General features: G+C 19.0%; 6 protein-coding genes across 6 annotated transcripts in view; 2 read left to right on the top strand and 4 right to left on the bottom strand.

Annotated features, from left to right (window-relative positions):
- Positions 1-416: 416 nt before the first annotated feature.
- Positions 417-5,180, top strand: PGSY75_1007700 (transcription factor with AP2 domain(s); the record flags this gene model as incomplete). Its single annotated transcript, XM_018785844.1, has 1 exon — positions 417-5,180. The coding sequence occupies one exon, from the start codon at positions 417-419 to the stop codon at positions 5,178-5,180; it is 4,764 nt and encodes a 1,587-aa protein (XP_018641461.1).
- A 1,645-nt stretch (positions 5,181-6,825) lies between these two features.
- On the bottom strand, positions 6,826-7,155 carry PGSY75_1007600 (hypothetical protein; the record flags this gene model as incomplete). The annotated part of the gene is made up of 1 exon (XM_018785843.1): positions 6,826-7,155. The coding sequence occupies one exon, from the start codon at positions 7,153-7,155 to the stop codon at positions 6,826-6,828; it is 330 nt and encodes a 109-aa protein (XP_018641460.1).
- A 483-nt stretch (positions 7,156-7,638) lies between these two features.
- PGSY75_1007500 (hypothetical protein) lies at positions 7,639-7,965 on the bottom strand (the record flags this gene model as incomplete). Its single annotated transcript, XM_018785842.1, has 1 exon — positions 7,639-7,965. The coding sequence occupies one exon, from the start codon at positions 7,963-7,965 to the stop codon at positions 7,639-7,641; it is 327 nt and encodes a 108-aa protein (XP_018641459.1).
- A 700-nt stretch (positions 7,966-8,665) lies between these two features.
- On the bottom strand, positions 8,666-9,325 carry PGSY75_1007400 (hypothetical protein; the record flags this gene model as incomplete). Its single annotated transcript, XM_018785841.1, has 1 exon — positions 8,666-9,325. The coding sequence occupies one exon, from the start codon at positions 9,323-9,325 to the stop codon at positions 8,666-8,668; it is 660 nt and encodes a 219-aa protein (XP_018641458.1).
- Positions 9,326-10,238: 913 nt separating this feature from the next.
- On the bottom strand, positions 10,239-12,321 carry PGSY75_1007300 (putative RING zinc finger protein; the record flags this gene model as incomplete). The annotated part of the gene is made up of 2 exons (XM_018785840.1): positions 10,239-11,015; positions 11,185-12,321. The coding sequence occupies 2 exons, from the start codon at positions 12,319-12,321 to the stop codon at positions 10,239-10,241; spliced, it is 1,914 nt and encodes a 637-aa protein (XP_018641457.1).
- Positions 12,322-15,189: 2,868 nt separating this feature from the next.
- Positions 15,190-15,333, top strand: part of PGSY75_1007200 (putative rhoGAP GTPase) — a gene marked incomplete at both ends in the record, with an annotated part of 2,076 nt that continues 1,932 nt past the window's right edge. The window contains one exon of the mRNA XM_018785838.1: positions 15,190-15,278. Coding sequence (XP_018641456.1) covers positions 15,190-15,278 — 89 coding nt within the window.

Below are 15,333 nucleotides of genomic sequence, written 5' to 3'. Positions count from 1 at the left end.
AAAAAAAAAAATATATAATAAAAAAAAAAAAAAAAAAAAAAAAGAAAAAAATAAATAAAAAAATAAAAAAATAAGATAAAATGGAAAAAAAAAAAAAAAAAAAAAAAAAAGCAATAAAGAGAAAAAATAAAAAGAATTTAATATAGTGTTATCATATCCTTTTATTATATAATTTTTTAATTATTTTATTTTATTATATGTTCATACCAAAATTAATACTTAAATTAAAGTTAGACTATAAAATATAATATAATTAAAAAAATATATATATTCACGGGTGTATATAATAATATATTGTACATCATATATGTTTTATATTTTTATATGTATACCAACATATTATAATAATATACTTATGTATATTATATATTTATATATATGTATTTATTTATGTATGTATATATAATATATTAAATATGGAAACATTGGTAAATGAAAGAGAGATTAATATAAAGAATGAAAATGGAAATGAAAATAATAAAGAAATAATGATAGGTATGTCACATATGAATCATGATGATCAAGATATAATCTATGATAAGAAAGATGATATAGAAAGTCTTCGTTTACATTATACTGATCAAGAAAAATTGGATGTACCATCACTTGTTGAGATATGTAAACAACAATTGATTGTAATATTAAAAGATATGTGTTCAGATTGTAATACAACAGATGAAAAGACATCATTCTTGTATCATTTAAATAGATTAAGGAGTGCTGTAACGGTTGTAGATTTACATAATTATATAGCAGTTTTTGGTCCATGCTTAAGTTATAATAAATTACCGTCTACATGGAACATATCAGTATGTGATTATTTGAAGCAGCAATTAAATATATTAAGAGCAGCTGATTCTCAACAAAACGCTAACAATAATAATAATAGTAATAATAATAATAATAATAATAGTAACAATAATAATAACAATAATAACAATAATAATAATAATTATTTAAATTATTATGATATAAATAATGAATATGATGAAATTATGAGTGATAAGAAATTTCTTGGAATAAATAATTTTACACATATTACCTTACCAAATCATGGCAATATTAATTATAATAATATGAATAATCAAGGAACTACAACAAATAATAGTAATACTAATCCTAATGCTTCTCATAGTACAATAAAAGGTAATTCTCATTTGAATAATGCAAACAATGCAATGAATTATTCATATTCTGATCAAGATAATGTTGTAGATGATTATTATGATTGTTTGATGAGAACAAAATTAACAGAAGAAACACCTAATTCATTAAAATACATGTTAAATTTAAAAAACGAAACATTAAGTAATGCTGAATTTGAAAGTGTACTTTCTTATTTAAAAAAATATGAAATGAAATCATCTAAGGGTCACAACAAAAATAATTTGGACGATGATAATGCTATGATGAAATATAACAACAATAATAATAATAATAACAACAATAATAATAACAACAATAATAATAATAATAATAATAATAATAATATTAGTAATAGTAATAGTAAAGATTGTGATGAATATGATTTTCAAGAAGAATATTTAAAAGACAAAGCATTATATGATTCAGATATGGACGATAATACAAATCAACATCATACTAATCAACATCATGCAAATGTGCATCATCAAAAACATCATCTCAAACAACTTATTGATCATAACAATATTATAAATAATAATCGAAATAACAATGATAATAATATTATTAATAATAATAATAACACTTATTTAATAAATAACATGGATAATAATAATATAGACGGAAACAATAACAACAACAACAATAATAATAATAATATAAATAATCAATCTCATTTAATGCATAATAATATGAATAATAATAATAATAATAGTAGTACACTTATCAATAGAAATCATCTTATTAAATCTGAAAGAATGAAGAAAGGTGATGTAGTAGGTACTACTACATGGACAAAATCCACCACAGAAGGACATCCAGAATACTTACCCAGAATACCAGGAGTCCGTTTCAATCCGAAAAAGCAACAATGGCTAGCTGCATGGAATGATAATACCAGAGAAATAAGAAGATATTTTTCTGTTAAGCAATATGGATTTGAACAAGCTCGTATTTTAGCCGTTAAAGCAAGACAGGAAGCTGAAAAAGCTGGTGCTAGATGTAAACCTATGTTCCATGTACATGGTAGTAGAAAAGCGGTAGATGCAGCTATATCAAATGATTTGTTACGAAGTGAAATGGAAGAAAATTTTAACAGCATGCACATGAATCACACTAATAATAATAATAATAATCAACAACATCATCATCAACAGCATCAAAATAATAATAGTAATATGCATCATAATAATCACCATATGCATAATATGAATATTAACATGAACCATAACAACCTAAGTCATAATATGAGTCATAACATGAATCAAAATTATAATAATAATAACAATAATAATAATAATAATAATATGTATATAAATAATAACATTAATAATAATAATAATAATAATATTGGAAATGATGTTATACATAGAAAAGAAACTATTAAAGTGGAAAATAAAGGTGTTAAAAGAGGTAGAGGTAGACCACCAAAAAGAAAACTGAGTGAAGAATCACAAATGTCATTAGATGATATGGAACAAACATTATGTAGAAATAATAATGATAGTATGGAATTATTAGAATGTATGGAAGCATATGATAAAGATTGTTCTAGACCTATGAAAGGTGTTTCTTACAATGATAGAAAGGGTTCATGGCTAGCTTATTGGTCTATTGGAAAAAATTTCCAGATGAGAAGATTTCCTATTAAAAAGTTAGGCTTTGAAAAAGCTAAAGAGCTAGCTATTCAATGTAGATTAGAAGCAGAACAAGCTGGTGCAACAACTACAGAAAATAGAACAAAACGTATGAGAAATTTATTAACACTTAATTCTGAAAATGGATTAGAAATGATGATAGATCAAAATTCAATAGATAATGACGATAGCAGTGTAGTACATCAACATATGAAAGAGAAGGTTGGTGGGATGAATGGAAATTTACGTATGTCACGCATGCAAAATTATTCAGGTGCAGGTATGAGTGGACAAAATGTACATCAAACAAATAAATTACCTAATAGTGATGCAGGTCAAGATAGTGAAAATGAGTTTTCACCAACCAAAAGGACAAGAGCACCACGAGGAAGAAGAATGGAGAGTTTGACTGCTCGAGCTAGTGCATTAACACCGGTTGAAGGGGTTCGTTTTGATCCTTATTCTTATTCTTGGTTTGCTAAATATTTAGAAAATGAAAATTCGAAAGAACCTAAAATTTCTAAGTATTTATTGAAAAAATGGGGTTTCAATAAGGCTCATAGTTTGGCTGTTCACACTGTAAAATGTGCTTATAAGGCAGTTCCTTTTACAGATGAGGAATTGGTAAATATATTTAATGTTGATGTGAATAATTTAATAAATAATCAGAATAATATGATTAACTTGGGATTCCACGATGGATATGGAACTAATCAAGTTATGAATAATCAGATGATAAATCAGATGAAGAGTCAGTTGAACAATCAGATGACAAATCAGATGGCAAATCAAATGACTAATCAGATGGCAAATCATATGACTAATCAGATGGCAAATCATATGACAAATCAGATGACTAATCAGATGACAAATCAGATGACAAATCAAATGACAAATCAAATGACAAATCAAATGACAAACCAAATGAACAATCAAATGACAAACCAAATGAACAATCAGATGACAAATCAAATGAAAAGTCAGGTGAATAGCCATATGAATGGAAATATGTTTAATGCAAATAATAGCAATGGTACTAATATGATTGGTAATATAAACATGATAAATAATATGGTGAATAACAATATGGATAATAGTGTGAATAATAATTATAATAATAATTATCAAGGAAGTGGAAATAATGGATTGACTAATATGACAAGTGGTGTTATGAATAATAATAGTGGTGAGATAGATATGGATGATAATGATAATTTAGAGAATAACGACAATGAAAATATGATGACACTTGAGAAGGAAGATAGTATAAATAATGATAGTATAATAACAACAACAACGGCAACTAATATAAATAGTTGTAATAATAATAGTAATAATACAAATGTGTTATTAAATAGGTTGGTGATGTCTAACGGCTTGAATGGCACTACAAAAATGAATATCATAAATAATTACAATAATAATAGTAGTGGTGGTGGTGTTAATGTTAATATGAATAATGTGCATAATAATGATAATATGAATACTTATAACAATAATAATAATAATATTTTAAATGATGGTATTAATATGGTTGGAAATAACGAGAATATGATTCATAAGAAAAATGTGATTAATCGTATAAATAATGATATGGAAGAAAATTTAGGAAATATAAATAATAATAATAATATCAATAACAACAGCAACAACAGCAACAACAACAACAATAATAATAATAATAATAGTTTGAGTGGTTTTATGAATGAGCATAATATAACAAACAATTGTGGTATATATGGGAGCAATGAAGCTATAAATAATAATGGACTTCTTGATGAAGGACGTCTTAATTTAATTCATGCAGCAGGGAAACAAGTTGATAAAAATAATATGCAGAGCGGTTCAACAACTGTAGTTAATATACTAAATAATGATGACACTTATATGAAGAATAATATGAATTATATAAATATAGATAATATGAAAAATAATGAAAATAATATAGTTGATGATAATCATAATAATATTGTAGAAATGAATAATCTCTCAGTTCAAAATAATATTTTAAATAATAATGATGATCATCATATAATAAATAACACAGAAGATGTTATGTCTACAAATAATAAAGATAATTCTGGATTAAACGGTCAAAGTACTATGCTTATAAATAGTAATGAAGAAAATGATGACACAGGATTAGATACTATTATTCAAGCACCTATGGAAAAAAGAAATTATGTTAATATCATAATAAATGAACAAGGAACAGCTGATAACAATTCAAATATAGACAGTAGTAATAATAGTTATTCAAATAATGTGTATACTAAAAATATAAATAGTAATTATAATGCATATAGTAATGAAAATTCAAACACTACAACTAATGAACAAAATGATTCTTCTATGTATTATATGAATGTAAACTCAGAAATACAAACAGAACATTTATAATATATATATATAAATGTATTCAAATATATATAATATGTGTAATTTATATAATATATTTTTATGTGATAAATCAAGATTTAATATATAATATTAGGAATTCATAAATATATAAATATATATATATATATATATATATATATATATATATGTATATATATTTGCAACTTTCAATGGTTGTTATATATATTTTATAATTTTTTATAAAAAAAAAAAAAAAAAAAAAAAAAAAAAAAAAAAAAAAAAAAAAAAGACAGATAGATAGATAATATGTATGATTTATGATATGTGATGATTATAATAAGAATTAAAATAATAATTAAAATATATATTTATAGTGGTATATCATCTGAAAATATAAAAAATAAAAAAATAATAATAATCACTTTATACATATATATATATATATATATAATATATAACAAATTAATAATACTTCTTATATTTTGTATATATTAAACAAATTAAAGAAATATTATAATACAATAATTTGTATATTTAAAAAATTCATTTTATATGAAATTTATATATATTATATTCCAATCAGTATATAATATACCAATAAAAAAAAAAAAAAGAAAAAACAATAAAAAATAAAATAATAAAATAATAAAATAATAAAATTAGTGGAATACAAATATAACTCTTTTGTATTCCATTTTATTTGAATGAATGTAGATATATACATTTATATATATATATATATGTTACCAATTATTTTTCATGTTTTTATTTTTTTTAATTATTTATACATATATATATATAATATATTTTTATGTTTTTATATGTACACATATATATAAGTGTATTACAATATGTAACATTTGGATGAAGTGACCATTTCATTTTTTCCTACTTATAAGCTACCAAAAAAATAAAAATAAAATAAAAAAAATATATGTAATAAAATATAATAATATAACAAAATTATTACAAAATAGCAAAAAAGAAAAAATACTAAACAAGGAATATTTAAAAAAAAATTAAATATTCACAAATAAAAAAAAATTTTTTTCTCATTTTTTTTTTTTTTTTTTTTTTTAGACAATTTTTTTTATTTTATGCTGTCATTAATTTATTTATTATTATTTATTCTATTATTTTTTTTTTTATTTATTTATTTTATTAATTTTACCGAATACGTATAACATTTGTATATAATCTTATATATATATTATTTATATTTATATATATTTCTTTTTTTTTTATATATTACCATATATTATATGTAATGGTTTAAATTTTTTTTTTTTTTTTTTAAATTATCTACAAACTTTATAAATCTGAATATTAATTATATATTAATATATGTATTATTAAAATGACCATAAAAATAAAGTTTTCCTTTATAATTAAATATAGATGTGTATATGTGTTTAAAAAGGGAAAAAAACAAAAAAAAAAAGTAAAATGAAAAATAAAAAATAAAAAATAAAAAATGATCTTATTATGGGTGATATGGAATTACATAATTATTTTACATATAATACATTAAAATATAGAATTAGGAGGCCAATTTTATTGAGTTAGATATATATCAAAAGCACGTTTAAGAAATAAAAATAAATCCTATACATATATATATATATATATATATATATATATATATATATGTATATGCTTTTTTGCGTGACATGTGTGTATTTTCTTATCTTCCTTTTTTTACAAAATTTGCTATACTGGTAATTTTTTCTCGAAGGCTTGGTGTTATTTCAGGCTTTGCCCTTTGATGTATTTCTAGATGTTTTAATATTTGTCCAGCTCTATACCAGTTTATATCACTATTCTGTCTTAAACTCATAAATAAATTTTTTTTTCCATCTAATAACATACCTCTACTTTCTTTCAATTTTCTATTAGCTTCTAATGCTAACCTTTCTTGTTTTTTGGCATCTTTATAATTTTGACTTTGCTTAACACCGTAAGGTATTTTCTCTTTAATTTTTTTCGCTAAGTTTATTCGACATAATAAAAACATTTTTTATGTAAGAAATATAATATATGTATTATAATATGTTTTGCTTTTTCTTTTTTTTTTTTTAGCATATATTATAGACATATATTTATATATAACTATCAAAGTATAAAATAAACTTTCTCTTCATTCAGATCATGATTATTACTATTACGTATATTGGATTCTTTTTTTTTTTTAATTCTTTTTATATGCATATGTGTGAAACACATAAAGAATATCAGGAATGAAAATATGTATATATGAATTGATGAGTTTTAAAATAAAAACACACAATGAATATATAAAATATAAATAAATATATATATTATTATTATTATTGTTATTTCTATATTTTTCTTTTATGCTACATATGGTTAATTATATATTTACATGAATAAAATATTATATATTACATTATTCAAATTTTATATGATACAATACTCCAAAAATTATATATATATATATATATATATTTATTTATTTATTTATTTATAACCTTATTTATCAGATCAAACCCAATGGTATATTAAAAGCCAATGATGATATAACAAAATCTATATGACGTTCTTTATTTTTTTTTTGAGTATTTTTTATATGTTCCACATTTATATTTTCTTGACTTGATTCAGAATCTGAATTTAAGATATGAGATAATAATTCTTTATCATGAATTAAATAATCATTATTACTATCATACTCTGGTAAGTTCTCTTCATAATTATAATGAGAATCTTCTTTACTTTTTTTTTCTTCTTTTTCTGTTATATCCTTAGATCTTGCTTTTATTTTTTTTAAATATTTCCTATTATATTTCTTATCTTTCAAAACCATTTTTTTTTTTTTTTAAAAGTCAAATGAAAATTACATAATGGTAATTAAATTAAGGACATATATATATTATAAATAAAAAAAAATATATATATATATATATATAATTATATATTTATTTATGCACTAAAAAAAAAAAAAAAAAAAAAAAAAAATATTAAATATATATATATATATATATATCTTATACGTATGTTAAATTAGGAATAATTTAAATTATATATTATATATACATTATATCAATATTTCCTATATAATTTTATGCCCTTTTTATATTTTAAAATATATATATATAATATATTTATATAATTCATATTTCTTTTGAAAAAATATTTTATTACTCTAACATTCAAACGCATATATTATATAATATATATATATAAATTTTCATTTAGTATATCCTATTTATAAAATACAATCCTGTTGTATTTATTGAAGTAGAGACACAAAGATTGTTATATCCTATGAAATATTATTTTATATGATTTTAATAAATTAATTATTTTATTTTTTTGGAAAAATATCATGTTTTAAAGAAAAACAAAATAAAAAGAATTATAATATATATATATGTAAAAACTTAAAAATATAATAATACACAAAAAAAAAAAAAAAAATATAATATATTTTAAAGAACATTAAAAATTATATTTCTATTTTATGTAATATATATATAACATATAACATATAATATATAACCCTTTCAATTATCAGAATAATCAGAATAACCATATAATAAACAAGTTTGTTTGGTTTCTACATTTTCTTTATTTTTATCATTTGAATGCTTTGATTCATTATTATCAACATCATTAATTTTATCAGTCTTCTTATTTTCGTTCTTTTTTTTTGTTTTAATAATAGCTTTTATATTTGGATTTAATATTTTTTTATTTTTTTGTTTAATAATTTTTTTTTTTATTTCTTTTATATTTATATTTTCTTCAGGAAGATTTTTAAAATTATTTTTGTCTTTCTGTTCTTTTTTTTTAAAACAATCCTTTATAGCTTCATTATATTCATAAGCAATTTCTTTTTCTCTTTGTTGTAATTTATTAAAGCTATAATTATTATTCATATCATAATTTTCGTCATATTCTGTAGGATTATCCATACCATTTATAATATCATACATATTATTTTCATTATCATAAGATGAAACATTTTCTTTATTATTTGTAATCTTTTTTAATTCTAGTTGTTCAGATAAACTTAAGAATTGATTATCTCTTTTAAACTCAGGTAATTCTTTTAATATTTTTTCTGCATCCTTTTCTTTAGAACTCCTGGTGTCCTGTTCAATTTCTAAAATACCATCCTCTGTGTACTCTTGTTTATAAATATGAGTTTTAACAAAATTCATTATGCTTTCAAAAAGAACAAAAAAAAAAAAAAAAAAAAAAATACATTTACATATATATATATATATATATATATATATGAGATGTACTTATTTATATCGTAGGAGAAAAAATTACTAAATAAATATTATATTATATTATTTAAATTTAAAACATACTCCATATATATAATATGCACACGTGATTCTTTCCCTTATAATGTAATAATCTTCCATGGAAACATTTTCGCTATATCAGAGTCTACTTATATATAAACATATTGATGTATATATAAATCTTATATTTTAAAAAAATATAAATCAGAGATTTATAAGAAATATATGAATATATACATATATATATATATATATATTTAATTTTTAAATTATGTTTATTTTGTTTTTACATTATATAACAACTTCCATGATGATAAATATATTATATAAATAAATATATCTACATCAATATATATATATATATATATATGTTTTTATCACAACAGAAAAAAAAAAAATATATATATTAAAAGAATAGGTATTTTATTTTTGAATGATTACTGAACTTTAATTTTTTTTTTTTTTTTTTTTTTTTTTTTTCTCTGCATATAAATTTGTATGCAATAGATTTAAATATGTTTCAATTTGTTTCATCAATAATATTTAGTAATATGAAAAAAAATATATATATATTTATATTTTTATATTTATATTTGTTTTATAATTTTTGAGGTAAATCTTAAATATATATATATATATATATATATATATATATGTTCTCTCTGTATATATAAAAAAATGTATAAATTGAGTACCACCTTTTATGCATAAAAATATAATATAATACTATATATATTATAATATATATATTTTTTATGTATACTTAAATTGAAATATACATATATATATATATATATATATTTATATATTTTTGTTATATTTAAAAGTTTAATTTATATCTACAACATGGACATGTTAAGTTAAATTTAAACCAGTTTTTGACACATTTCCAATGGTATGTATGTAAACAAGTTAGCTTAATACATTTATCATAGTCTTGGAAGTATTCAAAACAAACAGCACATTGTTCATTTATTAAATTACTCCTTAGTGTTGATGTTGTTGTATGTAATTCTCTTTTTTTGTTTATATGTTGATAATTTTCTTTATTTTTACTATCAATATTTTCTATGGAATTTTTAGTATAATTATTTTTAAAGTTTTTATTAAAAATATATTTATGTTTTGTTAACTGTTCTAAAAGCATTTCTTCTTTTTTATTATTTTCTCTTATATTTATATTTGAAGATGGAAATAATCGTAACAAGGAATCAGAATCTAGGTGTTGTAAAATGTTTAATATGGCATATGGTTTATATTCAAATGGTAAAGATCTGATATAATTAAAAGATTCTTTTGATATTACATCAAAGAATGTTGGTTTTATACAACCTTCTGTATAAATAAATGTATTACAACTAATTCTTCCTTTTCCATATTTTATATTTACTGGATCAATACCCATGATTTTAAATTGCACACCTTTATAAAAAAATGTATCATGAATCGAATATACATTTAAATAATGTCTTTCGATATATGGTTTAATATAATCCATGAACAAATCGTAATTATAAGTAGTTGGAAGAGTATCATACATTGGTACAATGTGTACATTTTTGTATTGTTCATAAGTATCAACACTTAATATTATTTCCTAAATAAAAAATATAAAGAAATACATATATTATATAATAAATAATATGTAATAAATGGAATTATTTTATTTTATTTTTTTTTCTATGAACAAGTCAGGTAAAAGTGATGAATTTTTTTTTTTATTTTATTTTATTTTATTTTATTTATTTTTTTTTTTTTTGGCTAACCGTATTTTTATCAATAAACCCAACATTCACATCAGAATCAATTTTCAAAATGAGGAATGTAAAATTATTTATGAGAAATAATTTCCCTGAATAGTATAATTTATTTTGATTTTTCTTAAAATATGGTTTTAAATAATTCATTAAAATTTTGTCTACTGTAACATTTTCATTTTTATTTTTTTTCACTTCCTTGTAGCTGTCAATATTGGCTACCTCGTCAATGTTAGTAAAATTGGCTAACTGATCATAATTATTACATTCGTTTACCTGACTACAACTATTACTCTTGGATATCTCATGAGAACTATCAACATTAGTTAATTGATCATCACTATCTTTTTTTCTCACAGTATCCTTTGTTGATAATTTGTAAGAAAAACAATCCAAAGAGTATGATACGAAGGAAAATGCTTCATGAAAAATTTGATTACTTTTTTTAAGTAAATATTTTTTTAGGGAGCCAAAATATTTGTGACATTTTTTTTCATATTTTTTATAATGTTTATCTTTTATAATTAATATATGTATTTTTCTTAAATTATCGACATATTTTCCATCAGTATAAATTAAAGTATCATGACTTAATATTCCTATAGAAGGGACACAATTGATAATAATATAATCAGTATGGTTATGAAAATTATTTTTATATTCAAATGTGTGTTTTTGTTGTTCATTATTTGATATATTATGATTATCTATATTGTTTTCTTTTATTATTTCCTTTTTTTCATGTATATTATTTGTATTAATTTCTTCTATATCAGTATTATAGTCATCTGTTTCTTTTTCATCATCATTTGTATTATTAACATTTAATGTATTATAATTTTTATAATTTGCACATTCTTCATTGGTAATACAATTATTTATTTTATTATTTTTTTCTTCTTCCTTATCTTTTACATCATGTTCGTTTATATTTATAATAAAACCTTCATATAAAATTCTTTCTTCATCTATTAAGGAATTGAGTTTCTTGTAAAGATCTGTAAAATTATGAACATTTTTCTTTATAGGTAATATATGTACCTTCTCCAAAATATTTTTTTTCTCAACAACCTGCTTTTTTCTTTTCATATTTAGGTTGCTTTTGTAATTTATATGTTTACTTGTGCTACTTCTATAAGGATTCATTTTGTATGATCATAATTTGTAATCACCCTTATTAATATATAAGCATAGATATATAAATATATATATATATATATATTATATATGTTAATATGGATGTTATTATTTTTTATTAAAAAATTTGTATATGCACCTACATATAATTGTCATGAAATCATGATTTTTTAAATTACATATTTTTTAATTATATGAAAAGTAATAAAAAAAATAAATAAAATATGTCTAATTGGTTATATATATATATATAATTATTTTAAGAATATGTATGTGCCAAAAAAATTAAAAAAAAAAAAAAAATTATTATTTATACAAATAATTTGTATACCTTTCTAAAATTTGGTACACATTTGAAGAAAGAAATATAAGAAGAGTTCATATTACTACTTTAATATATTGTAATATATATTTATATATATGTGTATAATATAGGATGGTATAGAATAAATATTAAAATAAAGAAATATTATAATGATAAAAATGTAACATGAATTTTATAGAAATTGAACATATATGTATATATAAATTGTTTTTCTTTTTTTTTAGAATGCTAATATATTTTAATTATTATATATATATATATATATATATATTTCAATAATAATAACAAAAATGATAGTATATTTTATAAATAAAAGTATAAAAATTTTGAATATTATATTTAATAGTAAACAACACATGCATTTATTATTATCTTATTTTTTTTCTTAAGATATCATTTTAAAATAAAAATATAACATGAATTTAACTATAAAAAATATAAATATGAGTGATAATATTATATATAGGTGTATATAATGTCTATAGGATGAATATAATGTATACGAAGACATGTAACTAATAAATATAGAAAGGAATATTTAAAGAAAAATAATAGATGAAATTATATATAATATGATAGAAAAATTATATATGTTTTTTTGAATCTACATTCTTTTGAGTTGTGTGTAAAATGAATTTCAAATTTTAAACATTCTACACATATAAATATGTATATATTATATATATATATTATATTTATTTACATAATTCTTATTAGAATTAACCTATATCCCATATATTGTATTAAAAAAATATTAATTTTAAATTTTAAATTTATTTTAATTATATATATTAATTTATTTATTTTTATTTTTTCCTAATAAAATTTATGCAGTTGTATTTTTATAAATACCGTTGCTTATAAATAGATGCACCATCTGCCTATATAAATATATATACATATATATACATATATGTATATATAAATATATATATATATATATATATATATATAATTCTTGAACAATTATATTTGGGCAAAAAAATTGTACATAAAATATTATTTAACAATTTTTTTTTTTTTTTTTTTTTTTTTTTTTATTTATTAACTTTATATAAAAATTGATAAACCTATTTTTCTGACCACATATATATATATATATATATATATATATATATATATGTATGATATAATGGTTGTTGTATTGAGGATGGAATATTATATTTTTATATTTATATGTATAGATCAATATTATATAGGAGAAGAAAAAGTAATTTTATGAAATTGTTATTGTAAATTAGATTTTTTTATAATAAGAAGAAAATATTGGAAACTAATATAAATATAGATGAGAATATCATATATACAATAAGTATAAAAGTATAGATATTCATATATACATGTATATATATATATATATATATATATATATATTTACAATTTTGTAAATATTTTAAATATACTAACATCAAGTGAAAAATATTATTTAGAACAATTATATGTTATAATTGTATTATATTCACATGTTATTTTATTTAATATGAATAACATAACATTTTGTTGTGAAAGGGAAAAAAAAATTCTTCAAAACATATTTGTGTGCAATCGTGCAGGTATATCAACAATATAATGTAATATATATAAATAAATAAATATATATATATATATATTAGAGATAATAAAAAAAATATAACATATTAACTAAAAATTCTCCCATATATATATATATATATATAATAATATGTGTTTAAAAATAAAGGTCCCATTATTTTCTTGAATATAAAAAAATGTATATATATTTATATTTTTTTATATCGGTTTTCATTGTTTAAACGTTATAGACACTTTAAGGTATATATATTTTTTTTTTTTTAATAAAAATGTTTAGTGATGCTTAACAATATAAGGAATGTTTGGTTATGATAACAACTTTTATGATCACTTAAAAATTATACATATATATATATATATATTATTATTATTATTATTATAAATGTATATATGTATATATGTATATATGTATTTTTTTTTTTTTTTTTTTAATATAAAAATTCTTATATATATATATATATATTTTATTATATCTTTAAAAATCTGTATGAAAAGGGTTATTTTTATATTTTATAAATGTAAATATTATAGTTATATTATCTCAAATTATAAAAAAGTACAATGTGTGAAAAAAAAAAAAAAAAAAATCAAGTGAAATATAAAATATATATAACACATATGTATATATTTATTTATGTGTATATATTTTATACATGGTAAGTAAATATTTTTCTTAAAAGAAAAACAAATAAATAAATAAATATTACATATATATATATATATATATTATATATATATATATATATATTAATGCCATGTGATAAAAGCAATACAAATTATAAAATGTCTGATCAGAAAAAAATAAAAATTATGAGAAAATATTAAATAAAAAATAAAATAAAATAAAATAAAACATTTAAAAATATATTTTTTATTATTTATGGATTAATGATAAAAGTTGTATATCAATAAAATAACATTATTAAATAAATAAATAAATATATATATATATATATATATATATATATATTTTATATATATTTTATATTTGGTTATGCAAAATGCTGGACTCAGATGCTGAGGTTCCTCAAGAGGTGTTAGCTGAATATGAAAAATTATTAAAAAGATCATATACTGAAAATTTTGACGAGTAATAAAATTATATGAAAATATATTATATTATATATGTATATCATATGTCTTTT

Source organism: Plasmodium gaboni, chromosome 10 (genome assembly GCF_001602025.1).
Source record: "Plasmodium gaboni strain SY75 chromosome 10, whole genome shotgun sequence".
NCBI lineage: Eukaryota > Apicomplexa > Aconoidasida > Haemosporida > Plasmodiidae > Plasmodium > Plasmodium gaboni.
The sequence above is the reverse complement of the archived record's forward strand: the minus strand, read 5'-3'. Positions and strand labels throughout refer to the sequence as shown.